The sequence below is a fragment of the Simochromis diagramma genome, unplaced genomic scaffold (genome assembly GCF_900408965.1).
Source record: "Simochromis diagramma unplaced genomic scaffold, fSimDia1.1 OVJJ01000518.1, whole genome shotgun sequence".
In the NCBI taxonomy this organism is placed as follows: Eukaryota; Metazoa; Chordata; class Actinopteri; order Cichliformes; family Cichlidae; genus Simochromis; species Simochromis diagramma.
In genome coordinates, this window is record NW_024387336.1 from 404497 (window position 1) to 430075 (window position 25579).

The 25579-nt window shown below is 45.0% G+C and overlaps 2 protein-coding genes across 2 annotated transcripts in view; both read right to left on the reverse strand.

Moving 5' to 3' along the window:
• Nucleotides 1-25579, reverse strand: part of LOC120718167 (alpha-tectorin-like) — a 38305-nt gene that overhangs the window by 7187 nt on the left and 5539 nt on the right. The window contains exons 7-11 of the mRNA XM_040006566.1: nucleotides 2839-3239; nucleotides 2177-2753; nucleotides 1498-2081; nucleotides 827-1379; nucleotides 134-732 (exon numbers count right to left, since the gene is read on the reverse strand). Of these exons, the coding sequence (XP_039862500.1) occupies nucleotides 134-732; nucleotides 827-1379; nucleotides 1498-2081; nucleotides 2177-2753; nucleotides 2839-3239 (2714 nt within the window). The remainder of the gene's footprint in view (nucleotides 1-133; nucleotides 733-826; nucleotides 1380-1497; nucleotides 2082-2176; nucleotides 2754-2838; nucleotides 3240-25579) is intronic.
• LOC120718168 lies at nucleotides 6491-13981 on the reverse strand. The gene is made up of 2 exons (XM_040006567.1): nucleotides 6982-13981; nucleotides 6491-6598 (listed from the first exon to the last, which is right to left on the reverse strand). Exon 1 carries the CDS (start codon nucleotides 13190-13192, stop codon nucleotides 7688-7690), a length of 5505 nt encoding a protein of 1834 aa, XP_039862501.1. The 5' UTR covers nucleotides 13193-13981; the 3' UTR covers nucleotides 6491-6598; nucleotides 6982-7687.

Below are 25579 nucleotides of genomic sequence, written 5' to 3' on the forward strand. Positions count from 1 at the left end.
TTTTCTATTTTTTAATTGTTATTTTTTCTTTGACAGTAGTAAAAATATCCCTAAAACATGTAGCAGCCGTTTACTTCATGAATCTGAAATTATTCATTGCAGTCATCTAATCTGTAATATCATATCTACTTACTTGTACCAAACCTCTTCTGTCCCTTGACATATGCACGTCATAGCCCCACACATTCACAAAAACTTCAGCTACTGTTGAAAGTGGAAGCCCATTCAATGCCTCATTCTTAGCTTCCACGGAGAACTGATTGAGCTCATCAGTGGCATTACAGAGGGTCACCAGAACATAGCGGCAGGTTCCTTGGAAGTCATAGGCCTTACGATCAAAGGTGATGTAGTGAGGGTCTCCAGAGGCAGAGCATGTGCCATGAGGGTTGGGATGGCAGCCCAACTCACCCTCCACCACACGGCAGGACTCCTGGGGCCCACAGGAGTTGGGAGTACAGTGGACGTTCCCTGTATTTCCGTTACAGGTACACAAGCTCTGACATTGTTCACCATCCCAGAACTGCTCACCACCTTGGTGATAGCGTCCTTGATGATAGCATCCACAAAATGTTGGTGGAACACACTGGTCACCATTGAGAATGAAACCATTATTACACTGACAGCCCTCCTGGCACACAGCATCACAGGTGAAGGGGAAAGAGAGGCTGGGGCAAGCAGAAGGACAAGAGCTTCCACAGAGTTCATAATGGCTGTTTGATGGGCAGGTTAGTGCTGGAGAAAAACAAAAAGTTTAATATTAAAAAAAGAATTTTTAAATATTTGGAAATCATGGCTAGAATTAACTGAAAAACAAGTGAATGCTTACCACAGCCAGTTGCATTTCTCCATTGTCCTAAGGCAACACCCTTTTGTTGACACATTAGTGCATAATCTCGTAGGACGTCACACAGAGTTGATGCTGGATTGTTAGAGCCCCTCATGATCTCCACACATACATCCACCTGCTGGCTTGGGTCAACCACAGACCAACAGGGTACAAATGGCCCATCTGGTGATCTGAGAATGCCACAGTACTCACTAGAATTGTAATTAGTTGTAGAATTTTGGTTCATGCTTTCCACGCAGTGAGCAGCCAGAGAGCCATCTCGCCAACTTTCTCCAAAGTCCTGAGAGCTGTTGACCAGAACACCATTGGGTGTGTGGAAATCATCGTGTGGATGACCATTGTAGTCACCACAGAGTCCACCTAGGGAACCATTGTAGACACCAGGAGCAGTGATACGGACAAAGTGAGGCCAGACTGTCTGCACAGTTACACCAAAGGATGTGCGAATGATGACACTGTAAATGCTGCTGTGGAAGATTTGGATGCGGTTGGATGTAGTGCTGAAAGGTAGCCTGATCAGCTGACCGTTAACCTGCAGGATCATCCAGTTTTTTGCAGTTAACAAGACTTAAACAGTATTGTGTCCGTGTACACATAAATAAATAATTAAAGGAAGAACATAATTTTAAGTAAGTGTTCCATTCACTTACCTTCACTTTACTGTTCCTTGCCATCTCAATAGATACGTGTATCCCCTCTGCTTCAAAATGCAGAATTCGTGCAAAACCTTGCTGGCCTCTTGGCACTTTTTCTGCTGTCACCATGAAGTGTGGGTGACTGGACAGTCCCATAACTTTGGCAAGTGTCAATCGACACGCCCCAGGATATTGGTATGTCAGTCCATCAAATGTCTGATATGACCCTGGGCCTCTGATCCAGCATGTTTCATAGCTATTTGGTCTGCATCCTCTTTCTCCATCCTCCACCCTGCATGATTCAAGTGGGCCACAACCATGAGAGTGGCAAGTCATGGAGCCATAACTGCAGCTACAACGTCTCCCACAGTCTTCGTCTAGTATTACAGTTTGTCCAGAGCGGTAGTAACGGCCCTCAAAGCTGCAGCCACACTCAGCATGAGGGACGCAGACCCCACCACTGAGGATGTAGCCTGAATCACAGATGCAGCTTTCCTGGGGAGGTAGAGGGCAGTTATGGGTAGAGTTGGGATTAACACAGGTAGGTGGACATCCTGTGCCTTCAGACTCAAAGTGGCTGTTGGCTGGACATGGGATTTCTAGGCATAAGAGAAGAACATCGATCTTTACATCAGTGGAATTTTAATACAATAATATTTTGAAATAATGTAAAAAAAAAAAGTGATTAACATACCACAAAAGCCAGGTCTCCTCCAACTTGGTAGCTGAATACCACTTTGTTGACACTGACTTGCGTACACGGTTAAAGCTTGACAGAGAATAGGTTGGTACCCTCCTCCTACACACAGATCATACACACAACTGTCCACAAAGGACTGTGGAGGAAGTTGCTGATGGCAAGCAGTGAAAGGTCCAGAACTACTGCTGAGGATACCACAGTGGTCAGTGTTGCTGTACAATGCTGTCTCTTCTACATTGCAAACAGCACAGTCCAGACCTCCGCACTGTGGCCCACAGCCAGGCTCATCATCCCCAGATGCTTGCCAGCTGTTAGCAAAAACCACATCAGAGCTCACAACCTCACCGTCACGAGTTTGAAAGTCATCTGTACGAATGCCATTGAAGTTTCCACAAAGACCGCATGTACCATTCTGGTAAGTGTAGGGCAAGCTGATCTGGACATAATGATTTGTGTCATAAGACACCACTAAACCAAAGTCAGTGCTGACAAACACAGAAAAACCTGAATCATAAACCTGCACGGTGCCATTGCTAAGGGAGAATGGAGTGGATGCAAAGTTCCCGTTAACCTGTAAAAAACCAGCAAATATATCAAGTGAGAAAAGTATATCTGGTCATAAAGTGTAGAATTTATCCAGAATCAAAATGACCAACCTTAGCCTGACCACGACGTCCTTTGACAAGCTCAATTGTGTCATTGTAGACATGCACTTTCACCAGTCGTGTCAAAGAGACTCGAGTACTTCCTCTGTGCTCATTTTTGCCTTCTACTCTGTAGTAGGGCAGCCCACTATTACATTGCTCAGAGAGAACATAGGTGCAAGTGCCTTGGAAGTGAAACACTGTGTCATCAAAGGTGTAGTAATGGGGATCACCGCTTATGGTGCAGGTTCCTCTTGGCACTGTCTGACAGGAGAACTGGAAGGAAGCTGGCTTGCAGATCTGTGAAAAGGAGCATGGCTGGTTGCGGCACTGCAGGCCTGTTGAGGTACATGTGCACTTCTGGGCACAGGTCCTGTCACTCCAGAATGAAGCACCCAGCTGCACTAATTCACCTTAAAAAGAGTAAAAGGGAATGTCCCTTATTCCCAGTGTAAAATTTCCAGACATTTACATTCATAAAGCTTTAGGAAAAAAATTTCACACCTTAAATTTTTTCATATTGTGTCAAATAACAACAGTAATTGCCTCAAGGCACTTTATATGAGTAAAGTTCCCAAAATAACAGAGAGAAAATCCCAACTGTTTTACAGCCCCTACCAGCATTAAGATAAGATGGGTCCTGATTATACATGAGGAGAAGGATTTTAAGTTTGATTCTGAGAATTCTGAGAATTATGTTCTGTCTTTTTACTCCCTATCCGTACTGCAGCATTTTGGATCAACTTAAAGCTTTTCAGTGAGTTTTGGGGACAACCTGATAATAGCAAATCACAGTAGTGCAGCCTTCAAGTAATAAATGCATGAACTAATTTCTAGAACTAACACTCTGAAATAGGATGTTTCTAATTTTAGAGATACTGCATAAATGCAAAAAAAGCAATCCTGAATATGTGTTAAATATAAGCAGTGAAGGACATAACCTGGTCAAATACAATTTCAAAATTTCTGTTAGTGTTAAGACCAAGGTAACCCCATCCAGAGTATGCATCTGGTTACACATCATGTTTGTAAGATTTTCATGGCTGAGTGCAATCAACTTAGTTTGATCTGAATTTAGAAGCAGGAAGTTGAAGGTTACCCATGTCTTTATGTCTTTAAGACGTTCCCACAGTTTCGTCGTTTGGCTTCATTAACAGAGCTGGAGATCATCTGCATAGCAGTGAAAATATACGCAATGCCTTTGAAAGATACTGCCTAGGAGAACCATGTATAATGTACACAGAACTGGTCCTAGCACAGAATCCTGTGGAACTCCATAATTAACCTTAGTGTGAAGACAACTCCCCATTTACAGTGGGGCAAAAAAGTATTTAGTCAGCCACCGATTGTGCAAGTTCCCCCACCTAAAATGATGACAGAGGTCAGTAATTTGCACCAGAGGTACACTTGAACTGTGAGAGACAGAATGTGAAAAAAAAATCCATGAATCCACATGGTAGGATTTGTAAAGAATTTATTCGTAAATCAGGGTGGAAAATAAGTATTTGGTCAATAACAAAAATACAACTCAATACTTTGTAACATAACCTTTGTTGGCAATAACAGAGGTCAAACGTTTACTATAGGTCTTTACCAGGTTTGCACACACAGTAGCTGGTATTTTGGCCCATTCCTCCATGCAGATCTTCTCGAGAGCAGTGATGTTTTGGGGCTATCGCCGAGCAACACGGACTTTCAACTCCCGCCACAGATTTTCTATGGGGTTGAGGTCTGGAGACTGGCTAGGCCACTCCAGGACTTTCAAATGCTTCTTACGGAGCCACTCCTTTGTTGCCCGGGCGGTGTGTTTTGGATCAATGTCATGTTGGAAGACCCAGCCTCGTTTCATCTTCAAAGTTCTCACTGATGGAAGGAGGTTTTGGCTCAAAATCTCACGATACATGGCCCCATTCATTCTGTCCTTAACACGGATCAGTCGTCCTGTCCCCTTGGCAGAAAAACAGCCCCATAGCATGATGTTTCCACCCCCATGCTTCACAGTAGGTATGGTGTTCTTGGGATGCAACTCAGTATTCTTCTTCCTCCAAACACAACGAGTTGAGTTTATACCAAAAAGTTCTACTTTGGTTTCATCTGACCACATGACATTCTCCCAATCCTCTGCTGTATCATCCATGTGCTCTCTGGCAAACTTCAGACGGGCCTGGACATGCACTGGCTTCAGCAGCGGAACACGTCTGGCACTGCAGGATTTGATTCCCTGCCGTTGTAGTGTGTTACTGATGGTGACCTTTGTTACTTTGGTCCCAGCTCTCTGCAGGTCATTCACCAGGTCCCCCCGTGTGGTTCTGGGATCTTTGCTCACCGTTCTCATGATCATTTTGACCCCACGGGATGAGATCTTGCGTGGAGCCCCAGATCGAGGGAGATTATCAGTGGTCTTGTATGTCTTCCATTTTCTGATGATTGCTCCCACAGTTGATTTTTTCACACCAAGCTGCTTGCCTATTGTAGATTCACTCTTCCCAGTCTGGTGCAGGTCTACAATACTTTTCCTGGTGTCCTTCGAAAGCTCTTTGGTCTTGGCCATGGCGGAGTTTGGAGTCTGACTGTTTGAGGCTGTGGACAGGTGTCTTTTATACAGATGATGAGTTCAAACAGGTGCCATTCATACAGGTAACGAGTGGGGGACAGAAAAGCTTCTTACAGAAGACGTTACAGGTCTGTGAGAGCCAGAGATTTTCCTTGTTTGAGGTGACCAAATACTTATTTTCCACCCTGATTTACGAATAAATTCTTTACAAATCCTACCATGTGAATTCATGGATTTTTTTTCACATTCTGTCTCTCACAGTTGAAGTGTACCTCTGGTGCAAATTACTGACCTCTGTCATCATTTTAAGTGGGGGAACTTGCACAATCGGTGGCTGACTAAATACTTTTTTGCCCCACTGTACATGAGCCAATTGGAGTCTATTAGATAGACATGATTCAAACAAGAGCTTAATTGCTATGGCCTGCTCTAATCTCTGCAATAAAATACTGTTGTTATTAATCGCTCCGCTGAGGTCTAGCAGCACAAGTACAGAGATGAGTCCACTGTCAGAGGCCATCTGCAACTTTCACTAAAGCTGTTTCCGTACTGTGATGAGCTGTAAATCCTCAATGAAATATATGACAATGCACTGTGATTAAGCAGACTAAACACATGCAATAACAATAATATGCGTAAAATGGGGATGGGCAATAAAAGTGTAAATTATTATTCTGTGAAATAATTATTCAAAAACAGTTCCAGGAGCAATGGTGTGTGATGTGCATGACAATTGTGTCTCTTCTGTATATAGGTCAGCTCTCATTGCACAACATCAACCTACTTAGATAAAGAACAGGTATGTAGCTTACTGGTGTAGTGCCAAGTCACTCTTTATTGCTTCAACAACAAGTTGACTTTCACCTAACCCAGTGATTCCTGGCCACCAAAGTACAACTGGTGCAGGATTCATATTTACATATTTAAGGCTCCAGCTGTAATGTACTGAGAAACCTCATCCACTTCATTTTTCGTTGTCTGCTTTGCATGCAATGCTTGTATTGAAATATGGTGTTAATTTGGGTTGAACCCAGGACTGTATAGGCGTTGGCTGAATAGCAGTGGTGTTCACCTTGGGGTGTCAGTCAGAACACACAGGACGCACAGATAAAGGTTATACCGTCTTTACTGTGATTCCTCAGCTTAACAGCACAGTACAGCAACACAGTAATGCAACCGCAGGCTTACAGAGTGGTGAGGGGTGTGGGTGTGTGTGGTCTGTGAACAGAACATATACAGAATACTGAATGTAATAAACATCTAAGTCATGAATTATGATGCATTAGCGTTCTTCGAATCTAACCAGAACTACAAATGGGAATTCCTATATGAACATCTACATGCACGAGTTTCATACACTACTCCCAAACCCTTACAGTACATGACATTGATTGCCAATACACCCAACAACAATATATCACAAACACCAAATCGTTTAGCTTACAGCTAGCAGGTATGTAGCATAACAGGTAGCATTAGTAGCATGAACTAGCCACATAGCGAACAGGTCGATACACATTGCACTTCTACATCCACTAAATGTCTAATTGGCATAAAAGACTAAAACTGTCCTTTTCAGGCATGGCTCCACGTCTACTCACAGTTCTTTAGCGACGCACACAACTCACACCGTGTGTAGACATCCCCTGCAGAGTCAGACTGCCAGGCGGCTCTTGCTATGTGCTAGCTCCAACTCTGATCACTGGAACATGCGCTCAATAGTGCAACTGTGCTCTCTCGCCACAAGGGGGCCCCCCCACACAGCTGACAGCCTTTCCAACATAGCCGCCCCCCAATTTGCGGTGCAAATTGGCCCCATGGAAAGGCTGTCTATACAGACGAGGGCTCCCCCACCTGGTCATCCTCATCCTTGATCGCCGGAAGCACAATCAGACGTACTATAGGCCGGGTGTATGTTTTGTCACGTATCTTCACCTCTGCTGTTCTGGTGTGGCCATCAGAACCAGTAAGAATCTTCGTCACTCTCCCAATCTGCCATGATGCTCTGGGTAGCTGTGGATCCACCAGCAGAACAACCGCTCCCTCTGTTATGTCCTCCATGGGTCTCTGCCACTTCATGCGAGTTTGGAGATTAGGCAAATAGTGTCTGATGAAAGATGACCAGAATCTGTCCACCAGGATTTGCGAATGTCTCCATCTTCGCCTCCCTAGCGCTTCTTCTTCGGGATACACTACCTGAGGTAGGGAGCTGTCAGGCCGCCCCATGAGCAAGTAGTTAGGGATCACTGGATCGATGTCAGCCAACTCCGCAGAAACATAACCTAGGGGTTTGGCATTCAGGATACCCTAGATTTCTGTAAGAACGGTCCTGAGTACTTCCTCACTCACGGTCTGAGAGCCAACAGAGGTGTATAAGGTGTTTTTGATAGAGCGGATTTCTCTTTCCCAAGTGCTTCCAAAGTGGGGTGCTGCAGGTGGGTTGAAGCGGAAACATACCTGCTGCATAGCCAGTTTCTGCTGGAGGTCTGGACACATGCTGGAGAATGCCTGCTGGAACTCCTTTTCCCCTCCTTTGAAGTTTGTCCCCTGATCCGAGTAAACTTCTGCCGGTTTCCCTCTTCTCACGATGAACCTTCGGAAGGCCATCAGAAAGGAGTCAGTGTCGATGGATGTCAGGAGGTCTATATGGACGGCCCGAGTAGTGAGGCACTTAAACAAAATGCCCCATCGCTTCTCCCTGCGTCTGCCTATCTTGATCCAGAAAGGACCAAAGCAGTCCATGCCAGTGGAATAGAAGGCAGGTTTGAACAGCCTGAGGCGGGCAGGTGGCAGGTCAGCCATTTGCTGAGAAGCTGGGTTTGCCCTCCACCTACGGCAATCCATGCAACTATGTTGGTGCCGCTTAACGGCCTCTCTACCTCGCAGGATCCATACAGTCCGCCGAAGCTCAGCGAATACTCTCTCTGGGCCAGGATGACCGAGACGTGCATCCACATCTTGAATAAGTAGTCTGGTATACACATGGGTGGGATCCAGGACCACAGGGTGTACAACAGACAGATCAAGGCTCTCTGCTCGCCGCAGCCTGCCACCAACCCGGATCAGTCTATGATTGGCATCATACTGCGGTGCTAGGCATAGCAGCCGACTGTTAGCCGGTATAGGTTTGCCTGCTTGTAGTAGGTGGTAGTCCTCTGGGAAACAGTCCATCTGAATCTGTCTCAAGATCTGTTGCTCTGCCTCGGTGTAGGCCCCTGCAGTAGGTGAATTACTCCCAGCTGGGTCACCCTGCATTGCTGCATTTTGAATCTCCTTAGCTGTGGCTTCTACTAATTCTGCCCATGTGTTAAACCGCTGGGCCTCTGGGGTTTGATTACCCGGGGTCGTGTTAGCCATATGACATATGGCAGAGCGTTTTAGCTCGATGCCATCCTCTGGGTCTGATGCACCCAACGATGGGCAGGAGGGCCACTGGTCAGGAGGTAGGAGGAGGAAATCTGGTCCTTGAGTCCACCTATTTGGGCTGGCCAGTTCAGTGAGACTTTTGCCCCTTGTGATGTCATCAGCTGGGTTTCTTGTAGAATCCACATATCGCCAGTCTTTGGGGTTAGTAAGCTCTTGAATTTCTGTAATCCTGGTGCCAACAAACACCTTGAAATGGCAGGATGTGGAATGCAACCAGTTGAGGACAGTGGTTGAATCAGACCACAGCGTACATGTGGTCACCTTGAACGTTAGTTCTGTCTGAAGTAGCTTTGCGAGCTGGGCTCCAGTGAGTGCAGCGCAGAGTTCGAGTCTGGGAATAGATATCTGCTTCCTTGGAGCAACCCGTGATCTGGCCATGAGGAATGACAGCTGCGCATTACCATAATGATCTTCTGATCTCAGGTAAGCCACAGAGCCATAGGCTCGCTCTGATGCATTGCAAAAGATATGTACCTCTCTTGCAATGTCAGATAGATCCATGTGCGGCAGTGTGTAACATCGTGGCAATGTTAACTCTGATAAATGCACCAACTCCCCTTTCCATGTCTTCCACTGGTGCAGCAAATCATGAGGTAACTGGGGGTCATCCCAATCTCGATGCTTGTCCCAGAGTTGCTGTACAATAATCTTGGCCCTGGTGGTGAAGGGAATGATGAACCCAAGTGGGTCATACTGACTAGCCAGGGTTCGATATATGTTCCTCATAGTGGGCTCTCCATAGTCAATGGGTCGGTGCTTGAGGCTGAGGGTGTCCGTCTCACAGTTCCAGTTCAGTCCCAGGGTTGATTCATGCGCTTCTTGTCGGTCCTGTGACAGCCAGAGTTCCAGTTTGTCTGACCGTGCCTCGGATGGCAGATGACTAATCACTTCTGGCCTATTACTAGCCCACTGCCGAATTTCAAAGCCCCCGGAAGCCAGAAGCTGCCGTAGTTTCTTGACCAACTGCTGGGCTTCTTCAATCGATGAAACACTCTGTAGACAGTTGTCCACATAGAAGCACCGTTCGATGGAGAACCTCACCTCCTCTCCTGGTTCACTATGCAGGAGGACATGCCGCTGTAGCGCAAAGGAGGCACAGCAGGGACTACATGTTGTCCCAAAGGGAAGGACTTGCCATTCATAGCTGTGAGGGGGCTCATCCCGATTCATATTGCGCCAAAGAAACCTCAGGAGCGGTTTGTCTTCCGGGAGTAGGCACACCTGGTGAAACATCCCTTTTATGTCACCACTGATGGCAATGCTGTGTTCTCTGAAGCGCAGGAGCACTCCAACCAGAGAAGGGCTCAGGACAGGGCCAGGCAATAGGGACTCGTTCAGGTTAAGTCCCTTGTGTCGAAAAGAGCAATTAAAGACCACTCTATTCTTGCCATTGTGCTGGACCATGTGATGAGGTATGTACCAACTCTCTTGGCTCTGAGAGGCAACCTCCGGTTGCAGTTTGGCTACAAACCCAGAGGTCACCAACCTTTCAATCTCGTCCATATATGCAGCAGCCCTAACCGGGTCTTTGCTCAGACGTCTCTCCATACTCCTCAGGCTGGGCAGTGTCGCCTCTTGGGTGGCCTGAAAAAGTGGTGCATCCTTCCTCCTCAATAAGGGTGTGGCATACCGGAGCACTCCCTTAACATCCACGCGCCTTGTTCTGGCCTCCAATATCTGAAGGGCTTCATGATCCTCCTTCGACCTTGTCACCTCCTTTTCACTCTTATATGGTAGAACATCCACTTGCCACAGCTTCTCCACATTCCTCTGGAGTTCAACAGATAGGGGGCTGCAGGAGGTATACAGACACTGTTGAGACTCTAACTGTGACTCAAGCGACTTTGCAGGCCCTTGCAGAGTCCATCCTAGTCGGGTTCGCATCGCAGCTGGCCCTCCTAGTGATCCAAAGCGCACAGGCTCTATAGGGTTTATGAGATGTGGGTGATCAGCCCCAATTAGCAACAGGGGCGAAACTCTGCTGAAGGTTTGTAGGGGCAAGTCCTTCAGATATCTGTACCTTCTCTTGAGCATGGTAATTGGATATGAATGCTCAGCTAAGCCAAGCCACTGGGCAGTGAAGGCATTAGCTATGTGGAAGGATTTCTGGGGCTGCATGATAGGGGACAGTGTGAATGAAACGCAGGCCCCATGTAACATTTGGATATCCTGACGGATAGTTCTCAGGGCGAGGTCTTCAGGTGTGCCTGTTAGGCCCAGTTGCTGAGCTGCAGAGGAGAGCAGCATGGTGCGGTCAGAGCCATCATCCAGGATGGCATAAGTGTCCAGAGTTTTGTCACCATTTCTCAGGAGAACTCTAATCACTTTAAGCAGAACACGGGTAGAATCTGAAGGTTTATCTAGGTGGAGTATTTCAGTTGCAGAGCTCACCAGGCAAGTACCTTCCTTCACACTCTTGGCGTTGACCTCATGCAGGATCTGAAGGTGTTTGCCTTGACATAGGCTGCAAGCTTTCTTCAGATTGCACTGTGCTGCTTGATGTGATCTGCCAAATCGCCAGCAACGCTGGTTTGTCTTAATCCAGTCTATGATTTGAGCCTTATCAAACGACTGGAATATGGGGCACTGACTCAGGTAATGGTCCTCCGTATCACAGTAGGGGCAGTAAGCTTTCAGCGGGCCTTTCTTCTTGCTATGGACAGCTGGTTTGCTGCTCACCGACTCGACAGGCTGCTTCGTCGGCAGATTCTCTGAGCCATGCAGGATAGTGGCCATGCGCTTTACTGACTTCGCCTCTCTCAGGCGCTCTGGTTTCTGGATGACCCTCTCCTTCTGCCCTGTAGCCCCAAGCTGGGTACTGCTATCTTGGCACCATGTTTCCAGCTGTAACCAGTCTGAAAAGTCTGTTAGGTTGTATACTACCCCTGGATGGCGACACATGTGTCTCCGGAACTCAGACCTCATTTCAGCTGGCAGCTTACTGAGGAGCCGTGCCACATGAGAGCCACATTTCAGTTCCACTTCGCCGTCCGGACCAAGGGTCTTCAGCATACCAACGAGAGCCCGAATCTGCAGTGCGAATCTTTCAAAAGCCTCCACATCCCCGCGACGAATGTCCGGTGCATCCATAACACCGGCAATCTTCCTGAGGGCTAACTGGTGGGGCTGACCAAACTTCTCCGATAGGGCTGCCATGGTGTCAGTATAGGGGGATGGAGAATTGAGATATGCATCAGCTATGAGACGGGCTTCATCTAGTTTCAAATGATCCATCAGTATCTGAAACTTGAAAAGCTCTGTCCCATCCGGTGGCAGTAGATTGTCAAGTGCGATCTTTAACCGGGCAAACTCACTTGGGTCCTTCTTAATGAGATCAGGAATACTTGGAGTTGGACCCCTGTATGTTTTCTCTTGTGCCATTACATGTGGTGGCTGGTAGGCTGGGGATGGATGAGGTTTATATTGCGATGATGTTGTGATAGGTCTTGATACCTCGGCGACGGGCTGCTGGCTCCAGATGTTGGTGGGGGCTTGACTCTGGAAATTGGGATAAGCACTAGCAGAAAACTGCTCCTGCCAAGGAGGCTTCAAATGTTGCGGAATGATAGGTGGATGTTCAAACCGAAAGGAAGGTGCACTGTTGGGGAATGGCGGGGTTGGCCGACTAGCTGTCAGTGTCTGCTCCTTTAACAGCTGTAGTTCACCCATCATCCTATCCAATGTATCAATCATTGTAGTATCCTTGGGTGGAATACTCTGAGCTGATGGTGGGCGAAAGTATGGCCTTTGGTATTCTTGTTGAGCATGGATGTCCTGCCTATTGTCATACTGCGGCCATGGACTCGTTCGTGCATCTATTCTATGTGTATGGGAACTAATCGTGGGGACACTGATGGGCTGCATACGTTGGGAGGAAGACAGAGGGGGTACATGTGTTGGGGGTGATCTCTGGTCCCGTTGCTCCGACAGGTAACCACCTCTGTCTGGTTCACGTGTTTGGGCGTAAGGCTGAGGTCTGCCATTCATACCATACTGCGAACCCGAAACTGCAGACATTTCCCATGGTCGATGGAAAGGAGAAGGAGGCTGATGGTTCAGGCCATCCCTACTGGGCACATGCTGCCGCATATCCTGCAGATCATTCGAGGAAGCGGTCCATTCATCCACGGTGTGTTCCCATCCAGGCTGACTTGTTGGGCTAGACGAGCGGGAGGTCTGTACAGACACTGCCGATGGCACGTACTGCTTTTGCTCTTCTAGCCCGGGTGCATACTGTGCTGTGTACGAGTGACGGTAGGGTGTCATGTCTCGTTGGTGGCCCACCAAGCTCACCTCATAGTCTGCAAGGTAGGGAGGAGGTTGTACTTGGCGCCTTGGGCGAGTTGAATCTGAGACATCTTCACTGGAGAAGAAACTAGGCTGCATCTTTAGGATCCAAGGAAAGCACAATCCGGCTCGAAGGACCAATGTTAATTTGGGTTGAACCCAGGACTGTATAGGCGTTGGCTGAATAGCAGTGGTGTTCACCTTGGGGTGTCAGTCAGAACACACAGGACGCACAGATAAAGGTTATACCATCTTTACTGTGATTCCTCAGCTTAACAGCACAGTACAGCAACACAGTAATGCAACCGCAGGCTTACAGAGTGGTGAGGGGTGTGGGTGTGTGTGGTCTGTGAACAGAACATATACAGAATACTGAATGTAATAAACATCTAAGTCATGAATTATGATGCATTAGCGTTCTTCGAATCTAACCAGAACTACAAATGGGAATTCCTATATGAACATCTACATGCACGAGTTTCATACACTACTCCCAAACCCTTACAGTACATGACATTGATTGCCAATACACCCAACAACAATATATCACAAACACCAAATCGTTTAGCTTACAGCTAGCAGGTATGTAGCATAACAGGTAGCATTAGTAGCATGAACTAGCCACATAGCGAACAGGTCGATACACATTGCACTTCTACATCCACTAAATGTCTAATTGGCATAAAAGACTAAAACTGTCCTTTTCAGGCATGGCTCCACGTCTACTCACAGTTCTTTAGCGACGCACACAACTCACACCGTGTGTAGACATCCCCTGCAGAGTCAGTCTGCCAGGCGGCTCTTGCTATGTGCTAGCTCCAACTCTGATCACTGGAACATGCGCTCAATAGTGCAACTGTGCTCTCTCGCCACAAGGGGGCCCCCCCACACAGCTGACAGCCTTTCCAACATATGGAACTTTTCAAACACTAGTGCAGACGCCACTAAATCAAATCCGTTATCAGTGGACATATCCTGAGCGAGGGAGAGTCTACAGGAAGTAGTGTGCTCTTTAGCTGCTGCAGTGAAAAAATTTGTAATCTGATGGCAATCTCTGCAATCCTGGTGTTAAAGTCCACAATATCAGCTTCATCCGTAAGTTCCTATATATTTAATGTGTATTGGTAAGTTTTGACACTATTTTGAGTTAAATCATATGGAAGCAGGTAGATGCTTGTATTTTTTCAGCAGATGCTTCATTTGTGGTCATGTATCTTTCATTAGAGCAATGTTATTCTCCCAGTGTAATGGAACATGTCTTCATTGTGTATTTTGCATTCCTTTTCTTTGTACAGTCTTACAAAAAAGAGAGAGAGAGAATTTATTTTCATCATTAAATCCTGCCAAACACAACAAGCGGCCTGTTTCTTGGAGGATGAAGTGCTTGGAACAAAGAATGTTAAGCTAGCTGTATAGCTAAAATTCCGTTGCCTGCAACAAACTTTAGTGAGGACAGCATAGTAAAAGGATGACCACTCAACGTGGAAGTTAAAAAGAGTGAAGGATTGTCAGTCTGCATCACACTGCAATGGAGGCCACAAGCTCCTCAACACAAGCTTCAAAGGAAGACAGAGCTGAAGGCTCATGAGATGAAGTTGAATCGGGGTCTATTTATTCTCGCCACAGCTCAAAGAGGTCACACTCTTCACACTCATCAGCAAGCTCCAGAGTAAGCTATGAAGCAGCCAGGGCGCAAGCCAAAGCAGATGCAACGAAAACCAGAATAGCATTCACGGAAAAGGAAGGTGAACTGAGTCGAAAAGGCCAGACTAGAAGCCAAGAAAGATTATATTAATCTACAGAAAGAGGCTGAGGCTGCCCAAGCTGAAACTGAGGTGTTGGAGGCAGATGCAGGAGATGTGAACGAATCCAACAACAAAGAATTTGACTTTCTGCCCTTGCCAGAGTGTGCATTGAAAAGGACTGATCACTATGTTACACAGCACACACAAGAACAATTCCCACAAGAACCCAAAGTAGAGAATGATTCAACTTTACCGCCAACATCCACTCCGTTTCCAAGCTACAATCAGAATGCACAGCCCCAGCTCGTCGACAACGGAGCCAGCTTCTCTCAAAATAATGCTCAGCCACTCCATATGAACTTTCCACAGCAAGAAGATGAGCGCTATCAGCACAGGGTACTGCCCGACAATCGACCACATCCACACAGCTCCCACAATAATGACTCATCTACAGATCTTGCCAAGTACCTTGTTAAATCCCAGCTGATTTCTTCATGCCTAACGAAGTTTGATGACTTACCCGAACATTATGAAGCCTGGAGAGAAGCGTTCATCAACACAATCGAAAGTCTGAGTCTATCAGCGAGTGAAGAAATGGATCTGCTTATCAAATGGCTGGGTAAAGAATCTGGTGAGCATGCAATCAGAATACGGTCTGTGAATATCGGACAGCCTAAGGTGGGACTTAGAATGATCTGGGAAAGACTAAATAAAAAATATGGTGCTCCAGAGGTGATAGAAAGAGTTCTCTTTTGTAAACTTGAGAGTTTTCCCAAGATCCACAACAGAGAGTGTCAAAAACTACAAGAACTGGCTGACTTGCTTACTGAACTTGACGTTGCTAAACGAGAGGGTTACCTGCCAGGTTTAGCCTATCTTGATACATCAAGAGGTGTGCAGCCAATTGTGGAAAAGCTCCCTTTAAATCTCCAAGACACGTGGCTGTCACATGGGTGCAAATATAAGAGAGATCATCCTGTTGCCTTTCCTCCTTTCTCCTACTTCAAAAAATTCATCTGCAGAGAGGCTGAAGAGAGAAATGATCCCAGTTTTAACTATCCAGATCTTTTCACAAATCTCTTACAGAAAAAAAAAGTAAAATCAAGTGAGATCTGTCTCCGTGCACAAGACAAACATATCTATGGCTTTGGAGCGCAAAATAGGAAATCCAGAGAAGCTATGCCCCATGCACCACAAGCCTCATTCTCTTCAAAAATGCAGAGGTTTTCGAAAAATGCTCCTGGAAGAGAGGAAAAGGTTCTTAAAGGAAAACAACATATGTTTTTGCTGCTGCGCCTCTACGACTCATCAAGCCAAATCTTGTGAGGCTACCGTTAAATGCGGAGAATGTGACAGTGATAAACACATTTCCACTCTGCACCCCAGACCAGCTTCACGCTCAGACGCAGTCCCTACTTCCTCGACAGAGAATGGGGGGGAGAGGTCGGACACAGAGGCACAGAGTGTCACATCCAGATGTACCCAGGTATGTGGGGATGGGTTTCAAGGGAAATCCTGCTCAAAGATCTGTCTGGTGAATGTGTACCCAAATGGCCACCAAGAGCAATGGCAGAAGATGTATGTCATTTTAGATGACTAAAGTAATGTTTCACTGGCCAGATCTGAGTTTTTTGACATGTTTGGTCTCAAGGGAGCAGCCATGCCATACACACTGAAAACCTGTCCAGGCATCACAGAAGCATCTGGGAGAAGAGCCCACAGTTTTATGATAGAATCGTTGGATGGGAAAACTTACCATTCCCTTGCCTGCACTTATAGAGCGTAATGATATCCCAAACAACAGGTCAGAGATACCCACACCCGAAGCTGCATGTCACCACCATCATCTTAAAAGAGTGGCAAATAAGATTCCAGCGCTTGACCCAGATGCAGACATTCTTCTTGCATAGAAGATGCTCACAACACGCCTACAGTAAGTGCTATGAAAACCTGCATCCTGGAAAATGGCAGATCAAGTCACTTTGCCATGTGTGAGAATAAGATAAAGGTGAAAGAAAATCCTAATGGCAAAGATGAGAGAAAGAGAACCCCATCCAATAGAGACATCCAAAATGCATCGACAGTGACTAAACTTGGAGAAACAGTTTTCAATGCCACAGAAAATGACAACCTGCTAGCACACTCCATTGAGGATTCAGTCTTCCTACAGATCATGGAAGATGAAGTCTTCCAGGATGAGACAAAAAGCTGGGTTGTGTTAAGAAATAAATATATATTCTTAATGCTTATTTGCTGATTAGATTGTTTTATGAGAGGCCCAGACTTGACTAGGTCACAGGCTGACAGGAAACTGCATGTTTTTGCAGTATATGAGGAGCAGACAGAGAGTGAAACTAAGTTCAGACGAAGGGTGACAGGTTGCCCTGGCAACAGACCTCAGAAAGAGGAAGTTATTGCAAGCTGCACAGGAAGTAAGACACAAAGAAAAGAGGAACTGAGTAGAAGGAGTTGGGTGTATTGAAACTGTGTGTGACGTCTGAAGTACTAAAATAACACCTATATGAGACTCATCTTGAGCTTCTAATGTTAGAGATTCTGCAACTGGCTTTGGGCTGTGCAGGGCTCTCTCTTCCAGAAGATGATTGAATAAAAAATATACAAATGTTTTGACCACTCTGAGTCGGGTTTTCTCTGTTCTATCATGGGGATCAAAGAATCAGGTTTAATAGTTGCCCCTCTTCCCTTTCGGCACCCACGTAAACGTCTACCAAATAACAGATGCTATGCTCATCACCGTCTGATGTCACTGCAGAAGACTTTAGATAAGAAGCCTGAAATGAAAATGCATTTCACAGACTTCATGCAAAATATGTTAGACAAGGGACATGCTGAACTTGCTCCACCACTCCAGGAGGGGGCAGAATGCTGGTATTTGCCCACGTTTGGTGTTTACCATCCCAAAAAACCAACCAAGATTCGTGTGGTATTTGATTCCAGTGCTCAGCATGATGGAATCTCACTAAATGAGGTGCTGTGGCTGGACCAGATCTTAACAGTCTCGTTGGTGTCCTCCTCAGATTCAGAAAAGATCCTGTGGCCATAACTACAGATATTCAGCAGATGTTTTGCTGTTTCATTGTTCGTGAGGACTGCAGGGATTTCCTTAGATTCCTGTGGTACCAGGATAACGATCTGAGTAAGGATGTAGTGGATTATCACATGCGTGTTAATGTTTTTGGAAACAGCCCATCACCTGCAGTGGCAATCTTTGGTCTGAGGAAAGCAGCAGAGCACCAAGAAGTTGAATATGGCAGTGATGCGAGGCGCTGCGTAGAAAGAGACTTTTATGTAGATGACAGCCTCCGATCTTTTGCTACAGCAGCAGAGGCCATTGATGTTCTGCGTCGAACACAGCAGATGTTGGCAGCATCTAACATCACTCTGCACAAAATAGCTCCAAATTGAGCAGAAGTAATGAACGCATTTCCTGCAGATCAAAGAGCAGACAATGTAAAAGACCTTAACCTCTTTGTGGATGACTTACCAGTCCAACGCAGTCTTGGAGTCAGCTGGAACATAATGACTGACACTTTCGGATTCAATATTCCTGAGAATCAAAAGCCATTTACATTTACAGAGTGTCTCCTGTGAGCGTCATGTTAAACAACTACTCACCTGTTTTCTCACCCTACTGTGTAATTTGCACTTCCTGCAACAGGTGGGGGACATGTTTTCGAAATCCTATGTGGTGATTTCATATAAATGGCACTGAAATTGAAAATGGCTCGAAAGACTGCAATCACAAGCCGTCGTTTCTGTTTTGGTCCTTCAGAGGTTATGGATTATGATAGTGGGGAGGGCTATGGGGGCTTGCCAGTGAAAATGTGTGTTTGTAAAGTAAGCAGACTGTTTTCCACCTCATTTCCCTTTTGCCGTCTCTCAGCTATCTTTTCACCCCGAGCTCTGTGTGCCTTCGGTGGCAATCTTAGGGGAAATAAATAAAACTGTAACAGCTTGATTAAACCTGCTGTGCTCTCTAAAAGACATTTTGAAGTGCACCCCTGCCCCCCACCCCCAACCCCATATACCAGTAATGTTTTTGTGGAGGCTGAAAGCTGGGCTTTCCTCTTGCTTCCTCTGTGGTCTTGCTGAATGTTTGTGACGTGTGCTTTTATACTTGAGCTGTTGTGTAAGCTCTTGCCAGTCTGGGCAGATGTGAAGGATGGATTTGCTTGCACTGCTGCCAAATCACTGTTGTCTTTTCAAGGTCTCTGACCCTGAGATAAATGACCGTCTGTAGCAAATGTAAGTCCTTTGAATTTGATTACAGTGCAGCATTACTACTTGCTCTATGCAAATAAACATATATGGAGAAGATGGAGAGCATAGCAACCCAAATGACCTCTACACTGCAAGTATACATACATATATATATATATATATATATATATATATATATATGTATGTATATGTATAAATTTTTTCGTAGCAGCTGAGTTTTGCATGTCAGTATAGTACGTATGATCCTAGATGAATGTCTTCTGTAAGATGATGATAAAGCTCTCACATTAAAATGTGGCATTGCTGCCGTGTTTATTTTGCATTAGCATTTCTTACGGGCCAGCCAAGAGCAGCAATGGGGGAAGTTTCCATTGCTATTGAGTAAATATTCAGGCGTCTTTGTGTGATTCACCTGAAAGGTCATAAAGCAGCATGTCCAGTCATTGCTCAGCCCCGTGTCGATTGGCTGGCTGCCTGCTCTTCATTGTTAGGTGCTTAAAGTGAGGCTAGGCTGTACTGATTTGCTGTTTGGAGAAGATTTAGACCTGTCACACACACACACACACGCACACAGTAGTTTTAAGGCAGTGGGGGTTATGGGATTATAAAGAGGAGAAGGAGAAGAAAAAAAAAAAAAAAGAAATTTAAAAAAAAAAAAAAAAAAAAAAAAAAAAGCCATTTACACGCCGTGGTGTCCTGTCAACAGTAAACAGTCTGTTCGATCCTTTGGGGTATAGCTCCTGTTGTGGTGACAGGGAGACTGATTCTAAGAGAGCTAACAACCGAGAATGCAGACTGGGATGCAGAACTCACTGAGGCTAAAAAAAGAAGGTTGGAGAAGATAGAATGAATCATTGTCAGCACTAAAAAGCCTTGATGTTCCACAAGCATATGCCTCTTTCTCTGTTTCCAAAGCACAGCACGCTGAATTATTGATTTTCTGTGATGCCTCTGTCAAAGCAATATCTGCAGTTGCTTATCTTAAGACAACAAATGAACAAGGTCTTCAAGAGGTGGGCTTTGTTTTTGGGAAATCCAAGCTCGCTCCCAACCCAGCCCTTACAATCCCAAGACTGGAGTTCTGTGCTGCTGTCATGGCCGTTGAGATAGCCAATCTTGTAATCAGGGAGCTTGATCTGGATCTCAAGACAGTGAAATTCTACACTGACAGCAGAGTTGTATTGGGATACATACACAACGAGACTAGGAGGTTCTATGTGTGCAGCGCATCCGGCAGTCAACACGACCAGAGCAGTGGAACTACATTCCTTCAGAACTAAATCCAGCTGATCATGGGTCACGTTCTGTTCCAGCCGCCGAGCTTGCCGACACCACGTGGCTAACAGGACCAGCATTCCTAATGAAACAACCAAAGGTAGCTGCCAGTGGCGATAATGGATCAACATTTGACCTTGTGAACCCAGATGCTGATGCTGATGTACGGCGTTGGCAGTGTATGAGTTCAGGCCTTGGCAGATACCTTCTGGGCCAGGTGGCGCCGTGAATATTTGAGCACATTACAGAGTCGGCACAAATGGCAGTCTCAGAAACCTAATCTCAAAGAAGGAGATATTGTTCTGCTCAAGGACGATCAAACCAAGAGGAATCAGTGGCCTATGGGAATTATTGTCAATATTGTTCCCAGCAGAGATGGACTTGTCAGGAAAGTCGACGTTAAAATGATACGGAACCAGACAGCGAAGGTCTTCTCTAGACCAGTTTCTAAAGTAATCTTGTTGTTTTCACCACAGGACAATGACTCATCAGCAAGCTAGGGGATTGAGACTGTGGCATAAAGTGGCATATCTTTAATATGCCAGGCGGGGAGTGTCATGGAATGTGGAATAGTTGTTTAAGAAGTGTTACCACCACCTAGTGGTAACTAAGTAGAATGTCTTTTTTGTAGAGGAAGTGGTCTACAGGAAGTAGTGTGCTCTTTAGCTGCTGCAGTGAAAAAATTTGTAATCTGATGGCAATCTCTGCAATCCTGGTGTTAAAGTCCACAATATCGGCTTCATCCATAAGTTCCTATATATTTAATGTGTATTAGTAAGTTTTGGCACTATTTTGAGTTAAATCATATGGAAGCAGGTAGATGCTTGTATTTTTTCAGCAGATGTTTCATTTGTGGTCATGTATCTTTCATTAGAGCAATGTTATTCTTCCAGTGTAATGGAACATGTCTTCATTGTGTATTTTGTATTCCTTTTCTTTGTACAATCTTACAAAAGAGAGAGAGAGAGAGAGAGAGAGAGAATTTATTTTCATCATTAAATCCTGCCAAACACATAGTGATTTCTAGCGTTAACTGAACTTCCAAAACAGAGCTATCTAGATCGCTTAAATTACACAATTGAAAGCATATGTGTATGGTTTGTGTATTTATACACAAGCACTCATATATATTCAAATAATTTTTAAAAAATGTTCATTTACCTGTTATTACCACATAGACTTGTAGTCAAGACCGCCTAATCCGAGACCAAGACAAGACCAAGACCAGAGGGTATTGAGACCAAGACAAGACCAAGACCAGAGGGTATCGAGACCAAGACAAGACCAAGACCAAGACAAAAAAAGTCTTTAAACTGCAGCCAGATGCTGCTTTGTTTACGGGTGTCAGGCATATTTATGTGTTTTTGCTTTCGCACAGCCCTCCTCACCGCTGTCTACTGTCTCATTCACTTACTGAGAGGACAGACGGATGCTCCACTTAACTGTCGCGTCTCTCACCCTCTCTGTTTTTCACATAATGATATTATCCTATATCCTCGCATGTGATTGGCCACAATATGGAGTGATTGGAGCATAACTGAGCCACTTTGTGAGAGCTGAGCAGCAAAAGGAAATTAAGTGAGGGTAGAAATGACTGAAAGATTATTATGGTCTGTTTTGAGTTTTGTTGGAAAAAGAATGACTTCATATATATATATATATATATATATATATATATATATATATATATATATATATATATGACATGACACCTTAAACTAGTTTTTTAATTAAGCAGCAAGACAGAACAAAGTCGGGCCTGTATCAAGACACGAGGACTAAACCCCAATTCAACCAGACCCAGAACTGATCCAGAATTAAAACAGGACTACAACAGTAACCAAGACAGAACCAGAATCAGAACTAGATGATAGTAGCACTAAAAATCATCATAGACCTGCACTACACTTATTTTTTTAATTCTACCAAAGTACAATATTTAGATTGAGAAAAGTTTATATAATTATTTAGCCTTGTTGTGCAAACAAGCCTGCATAACTTAATAAATATAGAATTTGAAAAGTAACAAATGGTATCTAAAAAGAAACACTAGGTACTAGATACATGTTCTGATGAGTTTTGGCAAACAACCATTTGACTAACGTGTGTCTCACCTGCTCTTGTTCCATCTCTGTTCTGTCGTCATTCTCTCTCTCCCTCTCTGCTCCTCTCTCTCCCTCTCTGTTCCTCTCTCTCCCTCTTTGTGCTGACAATCAAGCCAAACACCAACATCATCAACTATACAGTTGAAACCAAATATTTATGTACTCTTCAGATAAAAACACAAACACTTTTTTAATTGTAACATCAAATCAGACTAAATGTTTAATTTTTTAGATTGATAAATACCGTATTTTCACGACCATAAGGCGCACTTAAAAGTCTTAGATTTTCTTCATAAAGTGCGGCACGCCCTATAGCGCGGTGCGCCCTATGTGTTGTAAGGAGGACGTAGTAGAGAACACCATGAGAACGTTAAAGGGTGAAGTGTGGGCGTTGATCGTATATACCGGGACAATCGCACATACCTGTATAAAAGAACAGGTATGTGCGTTATGCAGGACATCGTTGTTTTAACAACCCTGAAAATGGCAAAGAGACACGCTTACGAAGCACAGTTTAAACTGAAGGCCATCAGCTACGCGGAGGAACATGGAAATCGAGCAGCGGCGAGAGAATTTAAGATTAACGAATCGATGGTTCGCAAATGGAGGAAGCTGGAAAACAAGCTCCGGCAGGTCAAGAAAACGCAGCTGAGTTTCCGCGGACATAAGGCGAGGTGGCTCAAGTTCGAGGAAAGACTCGAGCGGTGGATCATCGAGCAAAGAGCGAGCGGGAGAAGCGTTTCGACGGTCACCATTCGGCTAAAAGCAGTTTCACTAGCTGAAGAGATGAACATTGAACATTTCCAAGGAGGTCCGTCTTGGTGCTTTCGTTTTATGAAACGGTGCCATTTTTCCATCCGGACCAGGACTACGGTAGCGCAGCAACTTCCAGCGGATTATAAGGAAAAGCTGGCCATCTTTCGCTCCTACTGCAGCAAACACATCGGCGACAAAAACATCCAGCCCAGCCACATCACAAACATGGACGAGGTCCCGCTCACTTTTGACATCCCGGTGAGTCACACTGTGGAGAAGAAGGGGACCAGCACGGTAGCGATACGCACAACGGGGTATGAAAAGTCTTCTTTTACTGTTGTGCTTGGCTGCCATGCTAATGGACAGAAACTGCCGCCTATGGTGATTTTTAAGCGAAAGACTTTGCCTAAAGAGAAGTTTCCAGCAGAAATCATCATTAAGGCAAATGAAAAGGGCTGGATGGATGAGGAAATGATGAAAGAGTGGCTGAGGGAGGTGTATGTAAGGAGACCAGGTGGTTTTTTCCACGCATCACCATCGCTGTTGATCTGTGACTCTATGCGTGCCCATCTCACAGCCGATGTGAAAAAACTTGTGAAGCAAATGAACTGTGAGCTTGCTGTCATTCCGGGAGGCCTGACAAAGGAACTCCAACCGCTGGACATCGGTGTGAACCGCCCGTTCAAAGTAAGGCTGCGAGCGGCCTGGGAGCGATGGATGACCGGTGGAGACCACAGTTTCACTAAGAGTGGAAGGCAGCGCCGGGCGAGTTACGCCACAATTTACCAATGGATTGTAGATGCTTGGGCTAACATGTCTGCTGGCACTGTTGTTCGAGCTTTCACAAAAGCCGGCATCGTTTCCGAGGAGCCGCACGGCACGGAAAGTGACTCTGACGGTGAAGACAGTGAACCTGGCATGTTTGATGGAGATTTAGCGCAGCTGTTCAATTCAGACACAGAGGATGAGGACTTCGATGGGTTTGATTGATGATAAAAATGTGAGTACCAAACTTTGTTTTGCTCCTGCTTTATTTTTAAATACGCACACTTGTATGCTTGTGTGTTGTTGATGATGACGATTATTGGTAATAAAAATGTGAGTACCAAACTCAGTTTTGCTCCTGCTTTATTTTTAAATATGCACACTTGTATGCTTGTGTGTTGTTGATGATGACGATTACCGGCAATAGAAATGTGAGTAAGGTACCGAATTCAGGTTTGCTCCCGTTTTATTTTTAAATACGCATACGGTACTTGTATGCGCCCTATGGTCCAGTGCGCCTTATGTGTGTGTTAAATACAGTAAGGGCACACATAACTGAGACTGCGCCTTTTAGCACAGTGCGCCTTATGGTCGTGAAAATACGGTATAAAAAACATATTTGTTAACTTTAAGAGTAAAGAGAGAAACTATCTGTATTTCTTAATTATAAATGGCACCAAATTGTATTCAAAATTGAGCCACACTTATGGAGGTCCACAATTCTTTTCCTGGTGTTTTGGTTGATATCTCTTGATTTTCCCATGTCAAAGAAACAGGCTCTGTGTTTTGCCTTATATGCATCCACAGGTGTGCCACCAGTTTACTCACATGGACTCTACTAACCTATCAGAAGCTTCTTCAGCTCAGAATGGAATTGTCTGGAGTTTTCTTATTAATTAACAATAAACTTAGTGTATATGTACTCCTAAATTTGATTAAAGTGATAAAAATAGACAGCTCCCTCTTTTTATTCTGACATTTAACTAATTCAAAAGATATTTCAATATTTATTTATCCAAAACAAAACAAGTTTACTCTAAATTGATGTTTAACAGTAAAAAAAGGTTTTTATGTTTTCTCCCTAAAATGTATGTAAATATCTAGTTTCAACTGTGAATATACTGCTGTGTATTGAAATTCCTCGTTTTGCATAGATATACTGAACAACATCCAAAGCATAATATAAAAAAATAACATCTACCTGAGTTTTTTGCGCTCTGTGCTTCGTGTGTTGTTTTTGTTTTATACAGTTGACAACTGTATTGTCTGACAGTCAGGCATCTAACTAACAAATTACACTCCAAAAGACCCCATGCTTCTGAAAAAATGACCCGGGCTTAAGCCCAGTAAGCCACCCCCCCGCTCCGCTGATGGTTGACTCCAAATGTCCCGAACACTACGTCGATTTGAGAACGCAAGACCGAAACAGCGAGACCAAGACCGAGACCAAGACAAAAGTCCGTCGAGACCAAGACCACGTAAAAGTGGTCTCGAGACCGGTCTTGGTCTCGAGACCAGTCTCGAGACATCCAACTCTACTACCACACACCAAATCCGGTCATTGGTACTTGCTGGCTTGTGTAGCCACTAGGTAACAA